This window comes from Coregonus clupeaformis, unplaced genomic scaffold (genome assembly GCF_020615455.1).
Source record: "Coregonus clupeaformis isolate EN_2021a unplaced genomic scaffold, ASM2061545v1 scaf0180, whole genome shotgun sequence".
In the NCBI taxonomy this organism is placed as follows: domain Eukaryota; kingdom Metazoa; phylum Chordata; class Actinopteri; order Salmoniformes; family Salmonidae; genus Coregonus; species Coregonus clupeaformis.
Window position 1 is genome coordinate 447,125 of NW_025533635.1, and position 22,744 is coordinate 469,868.

Here is a 22,744-nt window from a genome sequence, read left to right on the forward strand (position 1 = left end):
GTCTTCTGTCTAGCAGGCATTCTCTGAACTGTGTTTACACCTCTGTCAAAGGAAAGGCAGTGCTAGTTCTGTGTATTGACATTGGATTCTCCCCTTTTGTTCACAAAAATAAGTAGTTTTTCAACAAAATGCAATGCCAACACTCAAGTGTCATACACACACAAGCAGGCACACACACACACACACACACACACACACACACACACACACACACACACACACACAAAAACACCACTCATGAACACTAACAATAACACAGAAAGGCAGGTCCGCTTTGAAATCGATCTGAACTGACCCTTATCATCTCACGGCATACTATATGAACACCACATGCTCACTAACTGGCATACAGCACTCATCCACACACAAATGCATGCATGAGCAAAACAAGGCTGTAGGCTCACACTTGAATACATACACACATCCAGCTGCTGAACACATTTCAGGTCACCTAACATCTTTTGCCTCTTACCCAGTGTTTATTCTCTGGCTGTGTGCTTACATCCATATGGCCCTTATCAGCGTTGACCATGTGGCTGTGTTTTGCAGGAGCAGCAGGGCCCCCTTGAGGTCTGAAAGGGACATGGGACTTATGAACGCCATCGGTCTCCAGCCCCGTCACCCTACCCCCGTTGTGACATCACAAGGCACACAGACACCCGTCATACAGCTTCAGAATGCTGAACGAGGCACACAGACAGACCGAGATCCACAGGTTCCCAGCACCTCCCGGGCCTCCCAAGCAACAGACAGTACGTCTACCTATATCTATACCTATCGCTCTCTCCCCCAATCCCTCCAGCATTTACCCTATATCTTTTTCATAATACTGAGCTGTTCAACTATGTAATGTCGTAACAGGTAAGTCTGGTTAAATCACCATCAAATTAATCACAGAACTATTTCAAATTCTAAACACAATATGCAAGATAGCCCAAGACTCCCCTCAGGCATATTGTAAGAACTTTCACAAATGAGTAATTGACACATTTTCAGGATGATACTCATTTGCAATTTGTCATCAATTGAGCGAGTGAACTGTGGAAATCACCATTCTGGTCCTCTGATTAATCATATCAGCTAGCGACCCTCTTGGATAGTCGGTGATGGTAATGATCACCCCATCACTGAATTCACAACTAGGTTCCATTTTACTGCACAACACAATTTCTGCTGTTCTGTTTCAGTGCATTTCTACAATGGCTGCGTTGTTTCATTAGTGGGGAATTTATTCCTCGTTGCTGTCAGGAAATACAACCTGGCAAATTAGAAGCGTCATAATTTAATTAACTTTTTATGGAATCCTTTTCATTTCACAAATGTGGCAGTTAAGACTTAACCTAATTGCAATCAGTCTTAACAATCTCCTTGACCTCATTCCATACAGAACAAAGACCTCAAAGGCATGCACTAAAGGCTTATACAGTACCTGGCAACAGGAAGCAAATACTTGTTTAGATAATTAAAGGGACATTTCACAATTTTTCTACTTCATATTCATCATCTCCAACACCACCCCAACATCAACATATTGTATGTGAAAATGGCGTGTTTCTATATTTTGTGGTAAAAAAGATAGAGGAAGATACAGTAAGTGTTTCCAATGATATCATCAACCAATTAGTAGGGAATGCCTGCTCATAATTGGTTAAAATCACATGATGCTCATCAATTATGTAATTGGAAAAACGTATACTATCTCTCTTTTTTTACTACAAAACAGAAACGCGCCATTTTCACATATGTTGATGGTGGTGCTGGAGAAAATCAATATGAAGTGAAATTGCCCTTTAAGACTCAAATCTCTGAATTGCCCTTGGTTCCTAAGTCAGGTGAAGTGGATCATTACTTGTCTCTTGTCCCAGTAGTAATATAGCAGTACCAATTACCCCCTATCTCTGCATTACCTGTCTTAGTGACAGATCACAGAAACAGATGTTGTGATATTGAGTCTCATCCAAAACACCTCTCTTGGGGCACTGAAATATAATTTTCATTACTGTATCTTCATGTTTCTCAGTGGCACATTTAGGAGCGTGAGTGCCATCAGAGAAAATGAGACCTGCATGTTCCACTTTTGTGTCTCTGGGCCTTTTAAGGTACCATCTAAAGGGGTTTAGACTCAATTTCATAAGACTCAATATCCATAAACAGAGCACAAGAGTCCATTTCGGCTCAGCTGGAATGTTGTACACAATGCATTATGTTGCGAGGACATTAGCACACTTCCATTATACTCATCACAAATGAATGATTAAAACAATAAAACACCTGGCGAGAAATCGAAAACAAGCTCTCATGCCAAGCCTTTGCAATCAAGGCACTTCCACCTTTCCTCCAATCGTATACAGCACTTTACAATTGTCTCTGTTTCTACTCCCCTGTTGTTGTTGTTAATGTGACGATGACTGGAATAATGTCTTATATAGCATAGTGAGGGGATAGAGATCCACTGTACTGTATGTAGGAGTGTACTCATTGTACCTCACTTGAAACTAGTTTTCTCCATTTAAAGTGGTTCTGTTCATTCTGCCATGGTTCTCGTCATACAGATTGAGCTATGAGAGGATTCTCTGACAGCTGTCCAGGAGTCAGACCGTAATAAAGGTTTATTGCTTTGCCTCCAAGCCGCAGCCCTTCAAAAGTTGACTACTCAGACTCCACTACTCTCCAGTGAAAAATCGCCTATTTCTTGAAGTGGAGTGTTGTCCTTCCCATAAAAACACCTGAGTCCCTCTTATATAAGAAACACTGGAGGTGAAACACTGGAGGTGAAACACTAAGATAATCTTACATGATATCTACTTCCTTACCCAAACCTGAAGTTAGGTTTCATAATATCTAATATTATCTGATATATATTATCCAAGCAGTTTTCAGAGTGGTAGATGCACGTATTGTATGCAAATTGTGTATTTGAAAATGTTCCCCTAAAATTATGGAGGTATGAAACACCACTATCAGGATGCCAAATATTATTCATCACAAAGAAAGGTTTTTAATGATTTAAAACCTGAATTTATTAATCATAATATTATTGGTGTTGGTGGTAATTGACTGTTGGTCAAAATCATTACATCATAAATAGTCCCAACGAATGGACGACTTTGCTATTGCATTTGCGCTGTTATATATTTTACATTTGAGTCATTTAGCAGACGCTCTTATCCAGAGCGACTTACAGTTTAGTGAGTGCATACATTTTCATACTGGCCCCCCGTGGGAAACGAACCCACAACCCTGGCGTTGCAAGCGCCATGCTCTACCAACTGAGCTACAGGGCCTGGTGCAAAGGGAAGTTATATTTACGGATCATTCGGATCTGAATCATCCATCCACATACTGTGGGCTGGCTGGTTTGACTAATCAACATCTCCACGGCTGTGATGCCTTAAGTGACTCTTCAGTCGCCCTCTCCAGTGCATGGCTGATGGAGTGTTGCCGTTGGAGAGAGCAGGCGTTGGGAACGCGCCTCCGCACATCGAATTGAATTCATAGCAGCACACTCCCCAGGCCAAACTCTTGTTCAGCAAGTTGTATTCAAACATTGCTCGACATGTGTTTTCATTTGAAATGGATTAGCAGCACTGTTGTGAGAAGATGATCGCATTTTATGATTATAGAATCATTACACACCTACAGTATTTATGCCTTGGCAGTCGAGCCTTTGTGCTTCAAAGAATACCTGGCTCAAAGAACACACGCCATGACTCTTGCCCAGGGTCTTACTTTCACTTTTGTGTAAGGCTTAATGTGTAATTCTAGTTAAGTAGTTCTGATTTATCGTATTCCCGAAAGCCCGCTTTATTGAAGGATCCCCCAAAAAGAAGCCAACCAGCACCTCTGTTACACCCACCCACCTGGCAAAGTGGCTTTAGCCAAGCTTCAGTTTGAGTTGAGTCCCCTCCAGCCAGCCAGACTCCTTGTGTTCTGTGTAGAGGAGAGTGTTAAATACAAGGTGACACTTCCCACCTGCTTTCATTAAGGCAGCGACACACCTCGGAGAGCCGTAATGTCCCACTGGGGTCAGGTAAATCAGCCGCTATCAATTTAGCAGGACAGTGATAAAGCTGAAGCGCCTGAGTTGCATTATTAGGCCAAATGATCATTTATCCCACGGAGAGATAGAGGAAGAGTCAGAGAGACTAATAGGAAAGGCTCAGCGGCTGGTCCTCTGATGTGCCAATAGAGGCTGTGTGGGTACGGAGGGAACTTTCCCTCAACACCTTCTGTATTTATGGGCCACGCTTGGGTGATGACACAGGGCAGAGCAATAAAGCAGATGCTCTCTTACTCCACATAAAGATGATTTTAAATGGTGCCTCCCGCTAATCAACAGTAGCAATAGAGGACACCCAGGACTTATCATTTACTACCTGGGTCCTCAAGAAACCCCTCCAGTTTAATGACTGGAAACTTTCAGTTTATTGAAAAGCTTGTAATTGTAATAGGTTATACAGTATATTTTTGAAATCTACCTTTACCTTTTTACTGAACTATGGTTTGAATGAGAATCATCTTAGATCCGAAACTTCGCCGTACAGTTTTTGTAATGTACATTGTTTATTTCTTTGTGGTTAACCAACCAAGGCTTGTCTGTCATCTACTTATTAAGAGGAGGCTTCATTAAGATATATGGGTGGAATCTATCACTGAAAACATCCTGTCATCACTTCTAAGGAGAAATCCTAAATGGATTTGTACCTGTCAAGCTATTGTGGGAAAACTTCCACTCTAAAAAGGTTCTGCAGTTCAGTTAGCAGGTGGACAGGTGACTGACACAGAGAGTGCTACTCACGCAGCCTCTGGCCTCGTGGTGTCAAACCGTCAGATAGAATAATGCCACCCACTGACAGGTCTTATATCCAATTCCCTGATGCCATGCGAGTTTCAGTATAATCCCCTAGCCTTGTCAGTCTCTGGTTTGATTGGATCTAGAGGTGAAAATAGTCACGCCAATATTCACCTTTGATGTCACAATCAGATATCCACGATTTTGGAGGCATGAGAGAACATGTATAGGAGAAGCTGTACCTAGTCCAATTTTACATACAACGGACGTTTAGCTTTATTTTTCTTTCCTCACCCACTCATCAGCAGACTGCAGCCGCCCAATGCAGGCTTTCATCTCTCCACCTCGCGAATGGAGCAACAAAATACTGCTCTAATCCGATTCCTCTCTCCCTCACTGAGACTAAACAGTTCTTTAGGAAGCATGTTTGAGGGGTATGGTTCAACAGAGCACAGGTTTCTCCTAAATTCTATTTACTCAGTCAGAGTAAATCTATATTTCTACAAATATATAATTGTACAGAGTACTACACTCAGTACAGATCTACAGTATCTCCTTGAGGTATGTATTTTTGGTACAGATCACCTTGAAGAATTCCCTTACTTCACAATGAGCTTGTTTTTGGAGGATTTTAATGAGTTTGAATGTTTACCTGGGTAAACAGTTGTAATCTGACTGGATGTAGTTTTCCTCTTACATGATGAACATAAGATCCTGTTGGTGTCACCAAGGCACGCATGTTTTCTAAAGCGTATAAAATGAAAAGTAACTATCTTCTCTCCCAGCGAACAAGGTCTCAACATGTGCTGTTGTTTATTTCCTTCCTCCCCCAGTTGGTGGACACATAAGGGACCTTCATCCAGGCAGCAGCACAGAGATGGCGCCTGAGACGCCCCCGCCCACGCTGCAGGAGGATGGCGAGTCAGCCGAGGCCTCCACAGAGGCCAGCACCACCTTGGCTAACCCAGGTGACCCCATCCAGTCCTCCTCCTCACACATCTGATGCTCAGTGTAATTAGAATCGTATCTCAATTTGACTGGCATTTGTGGGATCATTATATGCCACAAAATAGGGTTAAAAGTCAAGACAATCTTTGCCTGAGAGAGAAACGGCTAACAGAGGAGACATAATGTAGCTCCAGGTAAGTCAGAGAAAACACGCACATCATGAGGTCATCTCAGGTCTATATCTATGATCTCAACACCATTCCACCACCACATCATTAAGACCAGACAGTCAACAGGGCTGGTTGGTGGTTGGTTGTGATAAATGAGTTTGGTCCTTGTCAGAGGAGATTATCAGTACTCACTGTCTCTTTATCTCTGGGATGGAGGAAACGGGGGGGAGGAGGCCTCCCTCTTCCTCTCCTTCCTCCCTCCTTATATTCTCCCCATTAATGGCCTCCCTTGTAGGGGCAGCAGAGCGTTATTACGGCTGGGATTATTACAGCCTAGTTGTCGACGCACACACATCTTACACTCTTGTGAATATGATCTATAGACCACAACTTATCGTTATCTGTGTATTGAGTCTAGTAGCCATAAACTGTGAGTGGATGTGACTGTTGGCAGCAAACATGGTGCAAGAAATGAAGGTGGTGAATATAATATTGTACATAGTAAACAGTAGCTCTTTTGAATGTTTTTCCAATGTACAGTAGTAGCCTCATCCATTAGAATAATGACACTGCCAGGGCCACTGTCCTGCTGGCACACCCAGTGGTATTCTGCAGATAATGGTATAATACCATTTGTTCATAAACTTTTATGGTTGCTTGGAGCCCAATTCAAATGAACAACAAAAACATACAGCCTGTGCTTACTCTTCCAAATTGACCCATTTCGTACTCCAACAATTTAAGTGCATGACAAAAACAACATAATGAAGATGCGGGACAGCCATAAGTACAATAATAATAATCAAAAAGTACTATGTTCATATCCTGAATGCCTGAAGTTTTGGATGCTAAAGTTGCAGTGTTTCCACCTTACAGTACTGCCCTTGTTTTTTCTCTCAGTGTGCTTCTGACTGTGGCTTTGTTTTTGACTCAAATTACATTATGAATTTCTTTGCAGAGTCCCAGGAGAGTTCGTGACTGACAGATAACACACAGTCCTCTGATCTGTCAGTCTGGCTTCTCCATGCATCGCTAGAGGCAGCCTACTCTCTCACATTTTCCTTCTCTGCATCACATTAAGTGTGATTGCAAAACATTTAGGCTGCTGACGTTCGCTCAGTAATCTTCATAAAGTTTTTTTTGCCTGTAGAGGAATATACACAATTGATTGATGGGTATAAACAGCCAGTCATGTTGTGGCAAAGTCAAATAACCATGTGTGCTTGACAGAGGCGTAACACTGAGTTGCACCGTGTCTCACTCCATTCATACCTCACTGATGTTACAGTACACCGCTGTCTAGTTTCAAAGATTTATTTGGCTGCACTTCCTCCGAGATGTTGCTTAATATATTTTGTAGGCTCGGACAATATTTGATTTCCTTTCAATAGGTGATTGGGTTAAGTTTAACTCTGCACCAACAGCAGCTGTCTGACTAATATGATTACAGTATGTGGTATTACAATAGGGACTGGATGCTAGAGCAGAATTTGGTAATGCTGTTTTAGGAGTGGATTTATCCAGGCTAGTTGGACACTAAGACATTAGCCAGCCTTGTAATTACCTATATTCTTCCCTGTCAGGTAATGTGGGCTTCATTAGGGCTAGCGCTACGGCTAACGCAGATATCACCGTGCCATGCCAAATCACAGAGAAGAGGCCTACCCTGATCACGTCATGCTTGCCAGTTACATTTCTAAGACCTGCCACTTCCACCTTCTCTCAAATAGTTTATACTGTCTGGTTACATTTATGGAAGCAGTTTCTCAACTGCCAAGCAGAGGACATGCATCTGTGTAAAAGTGGAAATTGTTTTCGTTTTTCATGTGTGTATTTTAGTTAGGTGCAAACAAATGTTGAGCAAGTAGAACATTTGCGAATCAACATGTTTGCTTCAATAATGAAGTGAATCCAACATTGTGGAAATGAATGTAACTAAGTGACCAACTACAACCTATTGATACTGTTTCTACTGTATGTGTTACAAAGCTCTTTTCCTCCTCTCCCTCCTTCCCTCAGGAGAATCTCAAGACCAGGGCAGTGGGGAGGACGCCCTTTCTCGGCTCCGCAGGCTGATCGCTGAGGGTGGTATGACCGCCGTGGTCCAGAGGGAACAGAGCACCACCATGGCCTCCATGGGCAGCTTCGGTAACAACATCATTGTTAGCCACCGCATCCACCGCGGCTCCCAGACTGGGACAGAGGCTCAGGATGGGGGCAGAGGCACTCAGGGCAGGGGTCAGGGTCATGGTGGAGGTGGTTGGACGTCCCTCTCTCCGCCCCACCGCGGCACTCTGTCGTTCACAGAGCCCACCTCCCGTATTCTGACCCACCCCAGCATACAGCTGGGGGAGAGCTCAGCCTTCCTGTTAGAGCCCTCTGGGGCCCATAGCCGGACAGTAGCACCTCTCCCCTCCCAGTACATCACAGTCTCTTCTCATCTCAGCCCTCAGGGGCCCATGGGGGTGGAGGAGGGGGCCGATGGGACCCCTATGGACACAGACGATGTGTTTGAGGGTGTGGGACTTGTCGATGATCTAGATCTACACTCGCCCTCTGCTTCCTCCTCCTCTTCTTCAACCCTCTCCCCTGTTGTCTCCCCTCTCAACAACTTCAGCGGCAGTTACCATGGAGACCCCTACAGTCGATAGATGGTCATGTGCTTTCCATATCCATCTGATCTCTACCTAGAAGACTCTCCTTCCTCTAGCCTTATTACATTGACTACTGTTTTTTTTTATGGAGGCTTCCAATCCCAACAATGAAATGATGCACTTAAAACTTTATCCCACTCCTCCATTGCCTGTACTGTTTTCTGTCCAATAGTAGGCTGGGTGAGGCCTATCTTCAACCTAGGATTAGGCTTGGTCTCGTTCTTGGATGTGGTGTTCCTTTGCGTGCCCTGACCTCAATTTGAGACTTGTGTCATTGCCCAATTGAGTGCAAGAATCCAAAGCTACAGTTTGACCATTCCATCGGAGAGAAGTGGACCTGAAGGACTCTTTACAATCAGGGTTCAGATCGGTGGTTTTCGAATGCCATCTGGGATCAAATTCCATGATCAAATTGTAACTTTCTTCAAAACGTGTTAAGACTCTTCCCCTTGCTCATTATTAGCAAGAAGCTGATATACTGAGTAGAAGCACATTTTATTAACCAATCACATTGGTACAATTCGATTGTGAAACTGGATGATTCTTTATCTGTTTTTATTTTTTTATACGTCTATAAATTATGTTTGTGTGAGAGGTTGTTCTATGTCACCCTTTGTAGTTACAAAATGTTTCATTCTTCTGTTATAGTTGTCATGGTTGATTACAAACAACATTCATCATGATTACTTTTGTATTTAAAAGGTTGATTTTTAATAATAACCGGGTACAGTACACATGTACTACCGGCATGTAGATCATGAGCCCTAGATCCGCAGCCTCATAACTTCCAAACTTGTTTTGAAACACCCAAATGCTGTCCCAAGTCTTTGAAGTGAAGCATTTTGACAAGAGTGTCACTCTTCTACGCTGTCAAACTGTCACCCCATGTCTTGTGATGGTTGTCTTTTATATAGTATGATTCCTTCTCTAGATCCACTGTGGTATGTTGAGCCCAGTCATCAAAGGCTAACTGGAATTTGAAAAGGAGATACTACACAATGTGTTGTACATCCAGAAGGCTCTCTTTAAAATGGCCAGTTTGCCTCCCACTAGCTGCCCCGGTGCCTTGAGGGTTGTGTTGTTGTGACAGAGGCAGTTGGAGGTGCACAGTGGTGATGATGCGTATAGCATTCCGGGTCACCACAGGGGCAAAGCTCTCTAGGTTGAATGGACTTAGTGTGCTTCAAACACCTTAGTCAGGTCTTAGTCCTTTTTCAAATTGGTTTGGCAATTAACAGTAATCTGCAAAAAATAAAACATTTTATTTGTTTTTCCTAGCAAGGTGGTGGGTTTTGGCAGTGAAAGAATCTGTGTTCAGTTAATGAATTTGGAAGTGCTAACTGCAGCTCCATGGTGAGTGGGTTACTTTTTTTTATCTTTCGTTGTGAAAAGTTATTGCATTACGAACAGGTCTTTGTCTCTCTGCCACTGTTGGTCCAGCCAACTGGCACTGCTTATCTCGGTCTCTCTCTCAAAAGTATATTGTGATTGTATCTGTTGAGTTTATTTATGTTTTAGAAAGAGAATGGTTATAGAAGAAGATATGCCAACTTATGCAATAACGTAAGGTTGATCGTAATCTTTTTTCATATAAACGTACAATAGTCATGTGATCCTTGTCGCAGCACTGTCTGTCTCTGTTGTTCAGATCACCTCTAGGAGATCAATGCACCATTTGTCGGTTCATATGCTGGTCTGACTCCAAACAACTTCAGAATTTTTCATTGTCAAAAAGAGAAATATGTTTTGTTTATTGTTTATCTTATTGTGAAATTGTCTCATCTTCCCAGTGTTTTCCTATACTGTATGACTGACCATTCACTTCTACTGTGCTGATCTTCGTTTTAATTTGTCCTCAATTAAGGGGTCCCATTATGGCTTGTAATGACTCCAGGAAGGTTATGGTAAATACTAGATTACCCCTCATAGCGTCAGGGTCTGAGTGAAATTAGATTTTGGACAAATATATGCTTGTTGTTCAAGCATTGATGTGTTAGCGCGTGATCCATGAAAGACAATACCCTTCTGATTTTATACAAAAATAATCTGTTTATAACAACTTCTACCCGACGACCCTTGGAAAGAGCAGGAGACCGGAGGCTCATTTACAGTTCTTGGGTTGGGATACCGGAGTGATCTGGGTAGGTGTAGAAAGGGGTAGAATGAGAGAGTGTTTGCGACATACAAACCTAGAGACCCATCAGGCATCAGAATGGTTCAGGATAACCGAGATCTGTCAGACTCTCTGCTCCTGAAAAGATCCCCCTCCCCTTTGGAAACTGAAGCAGACGTCTGACACTGTTTTCTTTTGTTTCCTGCTTTTATTTCTTTTTGAGCACACTCATCTCATGTTTTTGTTGTCTCTGGTTTTTGAACTTGTGGAATTAACTGTTTTCTTTCAACCGTTTTCTGTTGTATTTGAAGAGGATATGATTGACTGCATTCTATTGTCCTGTTGCTCAGGAGGATAATGGAAATGTGTTCTAAACAGAAGGCACGAGCTTACAGTGGCCTCATGGTGACTGTTGGGTGAGATGAAGAGAGAAATGGAAATGGAGCAGTAGAGCTGAATGCTGATCCCTGTGGGCTCCAGTCCTGCTAGGTTTGAAGTGGGAGAAAAACTGTAAGCGAAACCGCAGCGTTGATTTGGTCACCTTGATGCTCATCTATTTCAGCTTTCACCTTCTATCTGTGCTCTTTATTACTCAGTTCACCAACATACAATAATCAGCAGCTTGTGTATCAATTCAATCAAGACCATAGTTAAATAGTGTAACTACAGTATATACAGTAGAGATCTCCACATACAGGTCTCCACAGTTTTTCTGCTGATCAATTTCCACAGCCCAGGACGTTTTGAGACTTCCAGGGTTTTTATTTTCTGTGCAGTTAAGGGCAATATGTAATCACATTACATACTCAACAGATTTAGTTATAATGCTTTACACTGACCACATAACATAACAATAATCAAACTGCACAACTGTTCACAGATCATCACAAAATCATTGTAGTCAAGACATTACACTGCCATATTTTCATACAGGTGATATTCACATGTTTGTGCAGCAGAATAAAACTGTATGTGACCTGGATATGATTGAAATTTGGATCAGTTCTGTTTTGGAGTTTTTTTAATGTATTTGTAAGTCTGAAATGTGTTTATAAATTGAGGATAATGAGCTTCCTATACGATTGCTTTCAGGAAAATTCTAAAGGTCATGAGTGTATTTGTTCTGTTGTCACTGACTCACCATAGTGTCTTTTTCTCACATTTTATCAGTATGTGATCTGCTGAGTGTACGTGAACTCAACAAGGAAGTGTCTTCAGTGTACCTGTTTTTTGTAGGAGATTGTGATTGTGGTTTTCTATCTACTTTAAAAGGCAAAATGCAGTATATTACAGTAGTCAATGTGCAACTAAGTGCTGTGGGAACACCAAAGATCCTAGAAAATATATGTTGATCATAAACAAATACAAATAAAAATGTAAAACTAAGAAACAATACATATTCTGAGGCTCTGATTTGTATTTTATATTCACTCAAGGGTGAAAGACGATATCATAGATTTTCCTCCCATCCGCGCTAGTAAGAAGTGGTTCTCTTATATGGTGAGCTGTTATGACTTGTTTGAAACCTTGTCATCGTCTCTCTCCCTTGGTATTTTACAGTATGAGAATTTCAAGACAATTTATCATATAAATAATGCATTAATTGAGTGCATAACAGCAACATCTCCTGCCAGCTGTTTATAAACCTGGAACATTTTGTGTTCAGTAATTTGAACAATGCAATATCATTGGGCGGTGATGTTCACAGTACAGAATACTGTGCACAGGATCTTCAAGACTGACCTGCTCTTGAGAGCTTGGACCTAGTGGTAACATTGGATAGAAATATTTATCTTTCTACGGATATTTTGCTTCCTCCCTTTATGCTTATCACATCTTTGTGGGTTTATTCATGGCAAATGTTTCTGGTAAACAACCCACATCCCCTCCTACAGAAAGACTCACTTTTGGCCAGCAAAGCCAGGCCTTGAGCAAAAATAACGAGAGTAATCAAAATGAACAAATATTAGGATTGTTTTCCGCTTGGGGGTTTTCATGTCTTCCAGAATCATTTGCTCCATGAGAAATGACGTTTTTTTAATCATGAAACTGCATCCTTATTTGTTTTTTACTTCACCCAAAAGGATAACTATTTCTAATCAGCTGAATTATTCATATTTTCTTGATGAAACTACTCAGGGGAGATATAAAATCAACCGAATCATTGGATTCCTCACAATCACTGCTCTGCTATATCAGATCTGACCAAAAGGTCCCACAATGATCCGACACACGGATGCTCTGGGGGTTTAAAGAGGTCGAGCTTTATCTAGTGTTGGCCCACCTGTACAACTGAGGGTGTATGTGTTTATACTAGAGATGAAGATTCAGACCGGTGCATAGAGGTAGAGGGAAAACAAACAAAGCCGTGCCTCTATATCAACAGAGGGGATTACATAACGCTGTAAATGGATGGAAATTAGAACTGGGAAATTGATGAAAGCGTTGCAATTTATAAATTACCCTGGAAAGTGCTGCTGAGAGTGACTGAGGATAAGACCTGGCATAGTTGAGCAAGTGGTTGGCTACAGGGCCAGTCTGATTGCCCATAGAATCCCTCCCTTTGCCCCTGTGAATATTGCTGAGGTGGAGGCGGCACCGAACAGAGAACTTACATAACTACAGTATGCTCGTCTGTGAATGGATACTCCCTCTTCAGCACCTACACAGACTAGCCTCTGATCCAGCGCAATCATCCGAATATTGAGTCAAGATAGGTGGCGGAACTAATTGGACGCTAGAGCTCAAGTTATACCACTCTTGTTGCAGTAGCCATCTTCCAGCCCCAAAACTTTCTCCCAGGAGTCCAACTGAGTTGCGGTCCATCTTCAATGGCTGCTCATGTTCTTGACGAGGAGAGGCTTCAGTGGGGGAGTCGATGTGTTTAATTGTATGCCAGGTGCTCTGGGGAAATACTGCTCAAAGTAAGATGTTTTGAGGAGAGAAAGAGACAAAGCCCTCCTCCCACTTTTATCTCCTCTCCCTCCTTTTGTTTGCCACCTTTCTCTGTCGCTCTCTTTCAAGGTTTCCTTCTCCCTCACTCGTCCTCTTCCTTCCCATCTCCCCCCACTCTGTTCCACAGATGCTCTCTTTCCTCCCCCTCTTATCACCCTACCCATGGTCTCTCCACTCCCATTATAATTGTTGCATGCCCCTCCTGCCCAGTCTCCTGTGAATAAGAGTCTGGCACTTCAGTGTTCGAGCCCCTGTCACTTCAAAGAAATGCTTTTAATTAATCCAATTTGGTGAGAGGCAGTTCTAGGAGGGCACCTACCGTTCAGGAGAGAGGGTAGCAGGGTGGATGATGGGTGTCCTCAGAGGTGGTATGGGAAAAGGAAGCCATTACCCATACTCCGCCACTCCATAAGTGGGGCCTGGGGACGTTCGGGTGAACTCTGTAAAGACACCAGGTACTTGCACTACTTTAGTTATCGACGTGTGTGTCTTGTCTTCAATGAGTTCCTGCTTATAGTCATGCATCACCACATGTTCGAGTAACGCATGCAACCTGCAAATGAGTAAATAGCGAATTAGGTCAACATACACATTTCATAGGAAGACCACAAAGTGCTTGACTGCCTTTTAGCCTCAGAACCCCTCTAAATGAATTAACTGTTGCAAAAAAAGCTTGATGTAAAAAATATCAGCCCCGTCCCAGCTCCTAAATACTCCCCTTGTGGTTAAATTGGGGCGCATTTTTTATCAGAGTAAACATGAAGACAGAAAACTGCTTTAGGACTTTTTAAATGGGTGTGGAGTTTGTTCTAGAAACAAACACACACACACACCAGCTGGCTTTGCTGCAGCCACGCTGTTGCTGGTAGAATAATGAATGCTGTAAAAGCTACACTAAATGTCTACTACTACAGGGGAAGTTGAGCAGCAGAACTAGTCAGGGATTGTTCCTGATACAGTTTCGTTGTCCTCACACAACTAGGAGCTGCAAAATGTGATGGAGCAAAAGCATCTCATAATGATGAATCATCGTTGTTATCTTTCCAATACATGAACTATCGCAGAAGACTGAGGTTTTGGTGAGATGCATTGTTAATGGTCTATTGAGAGTAAGGGTCATTATCTTATTCTCTCTCTCATATACATTCAAGCTTATCTGCTTTATTACATTAGTGTAAATCTTCCCTCTAGCTTCAAATAGTGTGATTCTAATGTAATAAGTGTGCTTTATTGTTGTATGAATTATGGTACATAATAAAGGACAACGCACAAATCATAATACTGTACTACATTTACTACATACCATTTTGTGCTGAAGAAATGAAGGTTCTTGTGCAACGATAACAGGGGTAGAGTATGCTATATACTGAAGTGTAGCAGAGCAGGTGGGTAGGTCTCAATGGCTGGGGAGTAGGGGACCTCATGAAAGGTGTATTTGATATATCATTGGGTGAAACACGAGAGAATAGGAAAATGACAGTGTTGTGGCACATCACTATGTTGCAAGGGATTGCGAAAGGAGGAACATTAATAAATAAAATGATAGTGGGAATAAAGAATAAGTCCATGTAATATGCATTGAAATATGACTACCTATCCTTTGTCAGTTACTGAACATTACAGAGATGTTATAGGATTCAGATTCCAGCCAACTCCAACATTTACACAAGGATATAAACATGGAAAAGGATTTTATTGGCTAGATGTAGCGTATCTACCACACTGCCACTCACCCACATAGCCTATGACAGGACAGCTCTAGGGCAGGGTCACAGAGAGGAGAGGGTGGTAGAGAAAACAAATGGACTGAGACATAGAGGGTTGAGTGGTAGTTAAAGAATGGATAGACAAAAGGCACTGGCCTCCAGGCTACATTAACTAGCTCATCTCACATAGTTTCCACCTTGATCCATGTGGTATCTTTATGTGTTTGTTGACCTGTGTCGTGATGCAGGAAATCTCCCCATGCTGAGATAACTGAGCCATGGTTCTCTCTTTTCTGGGTGAATGACTTTATAAAGCTAGAGTTTTACGCCAGTTCCTTACAGGCTTAACACCGGGGTGTTAGTCTCCTTCCATAACGCCCCATGCGGTCAACCTCCAGTGGAATTCGGACAAAATTCTGATGCTTTAATCAATACATAATTAATTATCTTTAACCTGCTGTCGAAGGCTCTTGACTGACCATTCCATACCACGTTTGGATTTTCTGGACAACCTGATTTTATCAGATGTTCTATTTTGTTGACATAGGGTTTTGTAACACTGCATTCCAGAGGCACAACATGTAGAAATTCCTCTTGGGTTGATTAGCTTATGTTTTTTTACTATACGTTTACAATTTTTTTATCATTATCAGCCAGAAACCATTTTGTATAAGCCATATGCTTACATGGAGGAGAGAATAAATTCCCTCTGTGTATTTGTGTGTGCTTATGGGAAGGAGGAGATGATTTAAAGCTGCGAGGCACAGGACACGGCCCTTTAAGACCGTCTCAATCCAGTTAAGCTGCGTGGCTTTTTTTTTGCATTCCAAATAACGACGCATTGCATCAGAGGCACAGTCTAAGGAAAACCAGTCCTCAAAGGACCTTGCAAAAAGTCATAAGGAATGTCTTGTAACTTCCGTAGCTAGTATTTATTTATCTTCACCAGTGTCGATGCATTCGCACATGACAGATTTACATACTGTATAATACTTTTTGATATGTGCAGTCAGATTCTGCTTTAGTGAGTCATGTCTAATGGATATTCATTGGGAATTAAAATCCTATTTTATCAGCACGTTTAGAGCTAATCAAGTTCGACAAACCTGTATTATGTTGTGGTGGTGATGGGCATCAGTGAAGAGTGGAAGGGCCATCGGCATGGTCAGCCAGTAGGAGACGTATACAGCATAGAAGGCTGTGCAAAATGTTTCAGAAAAATATGTTTGGGGTTTTTTCTCACTAATAAATGAAGGTATGATTTATAGAATGAGAACACAAGACATCCCATTTAGCCTCTTCAAGCTTCGGTCAAACCTCCATCTAAAGCGTGTAATATTATAAGACATCTGGGAATGTCATATTTTATTTCGGAACTTTGAAGGATAATGATTTTCCATTTTAGTGGAAAACTCCAAGACGGCAACATACACTGCTCAAAAAAATAAAGGGAACACTTAAACAACACAATGTAACTCCAAGTCAATCACACTTCTGTTAAATCAAACTGTCCACTTAGGAAGCAACACTGATTGACAATACATTTCACATGCTGTTGTGCAAATGGAATAGACAACAGGTGGAAATCATAGGCAATTAGCAAGACACCCCCAATAAAGAAGTGGTTCTGCAGGTGGTGACCACGGACCACATCTCAGTTCCTATGCTTCCTGGCTGATGTTTTGGTCACTTTTGAATGCTGGCGGTGCTTTCACTCTAGTGGTAGCATGAGACGGAGTCTACAACCCACACAAGTGGCTCAGGTAGTAAAGCTCATCCAGGATGGCACATCAATGCGAGCTGTGGCAAGAAGGTTTGCTGTGTCTGTCAGCGTAGTGTCCAGAGCATGGAGGCGCTACCAGGAGACAGGCCAGTACATCAGGAGACGTGGAGGAGGCCGTAGGAGGGCAACAACCCAGCAGCAGGACCGCTACCTCCGCCTTTGTGCAAGGAGGAGCAGGAGGAGCACTGCCAGAGCCCTGCAAAATGACCTCCAGCAGGCCACAAATGTGCATGTGTCTGCTCAAACGGTCAGAAACAGACTCCATGAGGGTGGTATGAGGGCCCGACGTCCACAGGTGGGGGTTGTGCTTACAGCCCAACACCGTGCAGGACGTTTGGCATTTGCCAGAGAACACCAAGATTGGCAAATTCGCCACTGGCGCCCTGTGCTCTTCACAGATGAAAGCAGGTTCACACTGAGCACGTGACAGACGTGACAGAGTCTGGAGACGCCGTGGAGAACGTTCTGCTGCCTGCAACATCCTCCAGCATGACCGGTTTGGCGGTGGGTCAGTCATGGTGTGGGGTGGCATTTCTTTTGGGGGCCGCACAGCCCTCCATGTGCTCGCCAGAGGTAGCCTGACTGCCATTAGGTACCGAGATGAGATCCTCAGACCCCTTGTGAGACCATATGCTGGTGCGGTTGGCCCTGGGTTCCTCCTAATGCAAGACAATGCTAGAGCTCATGTGGCTGGAGTGTGTCAGCAGTTCCTGCAAGAGGAAGGCATTGATGCTATGGACTGGCCCGCCCGTTCCCCAGACCTGAATCCAATTGAGCACATCTGGGACATCATGTCTCGCTCCATCCACCAACGCCACGTTGCACCACAGACTGTCCAGGAGTTGGCGGATGCTTTAGTCCAGGTCTGGGAGGAGATCCCTCAGGAGACCATCCGCCACCTCATCAGGAGCATGCCCAGGCGTTGTAGGGAGGTCATACAGGCACGTGGAGGCCACACACACTACTGAGCCTCATTTTGACTTGTTTTAAGGACATTACATCAAAGTTGGATCAGCCTGTAGTGTGGTTTTCCACTTTAATTTTGAGGGTGACTCCAAATCCAGACCATGGGTTGATAAATTAGATTTCCATTGATAATTTGTGTGTGATTTTGTTGCCAGCACATTCAACTATGTAAAGAAAAATGTATTTAATAAGATTATTTCATTCATTCAGATCTAGGATGTGTTGTTTAAGTGTTCCCTTTATTTTTTTGAGCAGTGTATATTGACGTGAAGCAATTGTATAATGTCAATATATCCATGTTTTTCACAACACAACTTTCACAAAACAACATTGTGTCTGAGTCAACTTACAACTTTCTGTGTCAGATAACCTTATGCATTAAGTAGATAATTTATCCCTTAAAGTGATTCACCCAATTTGTTTAGGCAAGCCTAAATTACTGTAGTTCAGGAGTCAGATTTGGCTTAACAAATCACATAATAAATTACATGAAATAATACAGATTGACATGAATTTTAAATGACTCCGCCTTCCTCTTTCCCCCATACATACATCTGTAAGGTCCCTCATTCAAGTATTGAATTTCAAACACAGATTCAACTATACTGAACAAAAATATAAACGCAACATGCAACAATTTCAACGATTTTTCTGAGTTACAGTTCATATAAGGAAATCAGTCAATTTAAATAAATCAATTAAGGCCTAAACTACGGATTTCACATGACTGGGCAGGGGCGCAGCCATGGGTGGGCCTGGGAGTACGTCCAACTGGCCTCACGACTGCAGACCACTTGTAACCACGCAAGCCCAGGACCTCCACATCCGACTTCTGCACCAGCGGGATCGTCTGAGACCAGCCACCCGGACAGCTGATGAAACTGAGGAGTATTTCTGTCTGTAATAAAGGTATTTTGTGGGGAAAATCTCATCCTGATTGGCTGGGTCTGGCTCCCAAGTGGGTGGGCCTGGCTCCCAAGTGGATGGGCCTATGCCCGGTCATGTGAAATCCATAGATTAGGGCCTAATGAATATATTTCAATTGACTGATTTCCTTATATGAACTGTAACTTAGTAAACTCGTTGAAATTGTGCATGTTGCATTTATATTTTTGTTCAGTATTTTACGAAACAAGGCACTAAGTTATACTGTGAGAAAACACGGCAAAGGAATACACTTTTTGGCCTAAATGCAAAGCCTTATCTTTGGGGCAAATCCATCACAACACATCACTGATTAACTGCCTCGTTATTTTCAAGCATGGTGGTGGCTGCATCATGGTATGGGTATGCTTGTCATTGGCAAAGACTGAGCAGTTTTTCAGGATAAAAATAAACAGGATAGAGTAAAACCTGCTTCAGTCTGCTTTCTACTAGACACTGGGAGACAAATTCACCTTTCAGCAGGACAATAACCTATAACGCCAGGCCAAATCTACACCGGAGTTGCTTACCATGAAGCCAGTGAATGTTCCTGAGTGACCAAGTTACAGTTTTGACTTAAATCTGAAAATCTATGGCAAGACTTGAAAATTGCTGTGTAGCCATGACCCCCAATACCTTGACAGACCTTGAAGAATTTAAAAAAGAATAATGGGCAAATATTGCACAATCCAGACGTACAAAGCTCTTAGAGATTAACCCCAGAAGACTCACAGCTGTAATCACTGCCAAAGGTGTTTCTAACATGTATTGACACAGGGGGGTGAATACTTATCTAATCAAGGTATATTAATGTTTCATTTGTCATTACTTTTAATCCCACTTTGTAACACAGTAAAATGCGAAGAAATCCAAGGGGGGTGAAAATGTATGATACCCACTGTTACAAAGTCCCACACACAACAGGTAAAGGTCAACGTAACAAGAAGTCCTTGATAACTTCCTACTCATTTAAATGAAACTGAACCAAAACCTTTTGACACCATATGAATAATTGCTGGTAATTATAATAATAATTAGTTTGCATTTCATATACAGTACACCTACAGTGGGGGAAAAAGTATTTAGTCAGCCACCAATTGTGCAAGTTCTCCCACTTAAAAAGATGAGAGAGGCCTGTAATTTTCATCATAGGTACACGTCAACTATGACAGACAAATTTAGATTTTTTTTTCTCCAGAAAATCACATTGTAGGATTTTTAATGAATTTATTTGCAAATTATGGTGGAAAATAAGTATTTGGTCACCTACAAACAAGCAAGATTTCTGGCTCTCACAGACCTGTAACTTCTTCTTTAAGAGGCTCCTCTGTCCTCCACTCGTTACCTGTATTAATGGCACCTGTTTGAACTTGTTATCAGTATAAAAGACACCTGTCCACAACCTCAAACAGTCACACTCCAAACTCCACTATGGCCAAGACCAAAGAGCTGTCAAAGGACACCAGAAACAAAATTGTAGACCTGCACCAGGCTGGGAAGACTGAATCTGCAATAGGTAAGCAGCTTGGTTTGAAGAAATCAACTGTGGGAGCAATTATTAGGAAATGGAAGACATACAAGACCACTGATAATCTCCCTCGATCTGGGGCTCCACGCAAGATCTCACCCCGTGGGGTCAAAATGATCACAAGAACGGTGAGCCAAAATCCCAGAACCACACGGGGGGACCTAGTGAATGACCTGCAGAGAGCTGGGACCAAAGTAACAAAGCCTACCATCAGTAACACACTACGCCGCCAGGGACTCAAATCCTGCAGTGCCAGACGTGTCCCCCTGCTTAAGCCAGTACATGTCCAGGCCCGTCTGAAGTTTGCTAGAGTGCATTTGGATGATCCAGAAGAGGATTGGGAGAATGTCATATGGTCAGATGAAACCAAAATAGAACATTTTGGTAAAAACTCAACTCGTCGTGTTTGGAGGACAAAGAATGCTGAGTTGCATCCAAAGAACACCATACCTACTGTGAAGCATGGGGGTGGAAACATCATGCTTTGGGGCTGTTTTTCTGCAAAGGGACCAGGACGACTGATCTGTGTAAAGGAAAGAATGAATGGGGCCATGTATCGTGAGATTTTGAGTGAAAACCTCCTTCCATCAGCAAGGGCATTGAAGATGAAATGTGGCTGGGTCTTTCAGCATGACAATGATCCCAAACACACCGCCCGGGCAACGAAGGAGTGGCTTCGTAAGAAGCATTTCAAGGTCCTGGAGTGGCCTAGCCAGTCTCCAGATCTCAACCCCATAGAAAATCTTTGGAGGGAGTTGAAAGTCCGTGTTGCCCAGCGACAGCCCCAAAACATCACTGCTCTAGAGGAGATCTGCATGGAGGAATGGGCCAAAATACCAGCAACAGTGTGTGAAAACCTTGTGAAGACTTACAGAAAACGTTTGACCTGTGTCATTGCCAACAAAGGGTATATAACAAAGTATTGAGAAACTTTTGTTATTGACCAAATACTTATTTTCCACCATAATTTGCAAATAAATTCATAAAAAATCCTACAATGTGATTTTCTGATGACGTGTACCTATGATGAAAATTACAGGCCTCTCTCATCTTTTTAAGTGGGAGAACTTGCACAATTGGTGGCTGACTAAATACTTTTTTTCCCCACTGTACATACACACTAGAAAAAAAGGTGCTACCCCTAGAACCATAAAGGGTTATTTGGCTGTCATTTTTTTAACCCTTTTTCTAAAAGTGCAGGACACATGGGAGGTGAGAAAGGAGTAAAAGGTAGAGATATAAAGTTATAGGGTATAAAGGGCACTGAAATACTGGTGGCCTTTTCTGCAACACCATCAAAATGTTTAGTAAATAGTGTGCTTTATGAAGTGTGGTTATGGCTTCATAGACCTTTCAGAGAAGTGTTTTTCACCTTTTCACACTGACACCGGCTGAAATCTTTTGTAAGGAAATGTTAAGGCACTCATGTATCCATATCAAGGACTTTCACAGGGTTCTTTATGTTATACTACCCTTCATTCAAACCGATGGACACGAATAGCACTGGTTTGACGATATTTTGTTTATCTCAGTATTTTTGTTATAGATGATGCCCCTAATGCTCTTTTAGTACTGTTCTTTTACAGTACTTTACTACAACCATTGGCAAGAAAACAAAATCTTCAAAAATAAATGGCTCACACTTTGTCAGTGCAAGCTATTTTAAGGATGTTGCCATAATGGTTCATTTTGTGCCTTCTTTCAAGCTACTGGGATTTCTTTGGTGTTTGAATCTGCTCTGGTAAAATTTGCTCAGTTATTTCTGGGACAGGAAAATAGACCCTGAACCGGCATCAACATTTCATTTTCAACATCAAGAACCGTTTGTTAGATAAAGCACATATGTTTACAGTATTATTTCTCATGAAATCACTGAGTCAATTATCCAATCATTCAGAATGCTGCTGTCTGTGATATCCCTAAATTCTCTCCTGTCATCACAGTGCTTATCTCACTGTACTGGTTCCTGGTTGCTTGCTTCTAGGATCAGACTCAAGGCCCTAGTGCTTTCCTCTCTAGTTAATCCATCTCTTCATGCTGCAGCTTGTATTTTCCCACTGTTCACTCTCTCTTCTCCTAGCGCTAAATCATGTGAAAGCGATCTCTATCCTTGATATTTTTATTTGTGCAAGAGGAAATTCTGCTTTTTCTCAGAAAAACCCTGATTAAGGTCAAGGGACGAAACACATTGGTTTTAGTTTTAAC

General features: G+C 42.3%; 1 protein-coding gene across 4 annotated transcripts in view; it reads left to right on the top strand.

The window, feature by feature from the left end:
• Positions 1 to 12,074, top strand: part of LOC121573308 (activating molecule in BECN1-regulated autophagy protein 1) — a 91,424-nt gene extending 79,350 nt beyond the window's left edge. For all 4 annotated transcript variants that reach the window (XM_045214004.1, XM_045214008.1, XM_045214006.1 and 1 more), the window contains 3 exons: positions 550 to 752; positions 5,626 to 5,760; positions 7,930 to 12,074. In XM_045214004.1, the coding sequence (XP_045069939.1) occupies positions 550 to 752; positions 5,626 to 5,760; positions 7,930 to 8,561 (970 nt within the window). In that variant the 3' untranslated portion in view covers positions 8,562 to 12,074. The remainder of the gene's footprint in view (positions 1 to 549; positions 753 to 5,625; positions 5,761 to 7,929) is intronic.
• Positions 12,075 to 22,744: the final 10,670 nt, after the last annotated feature.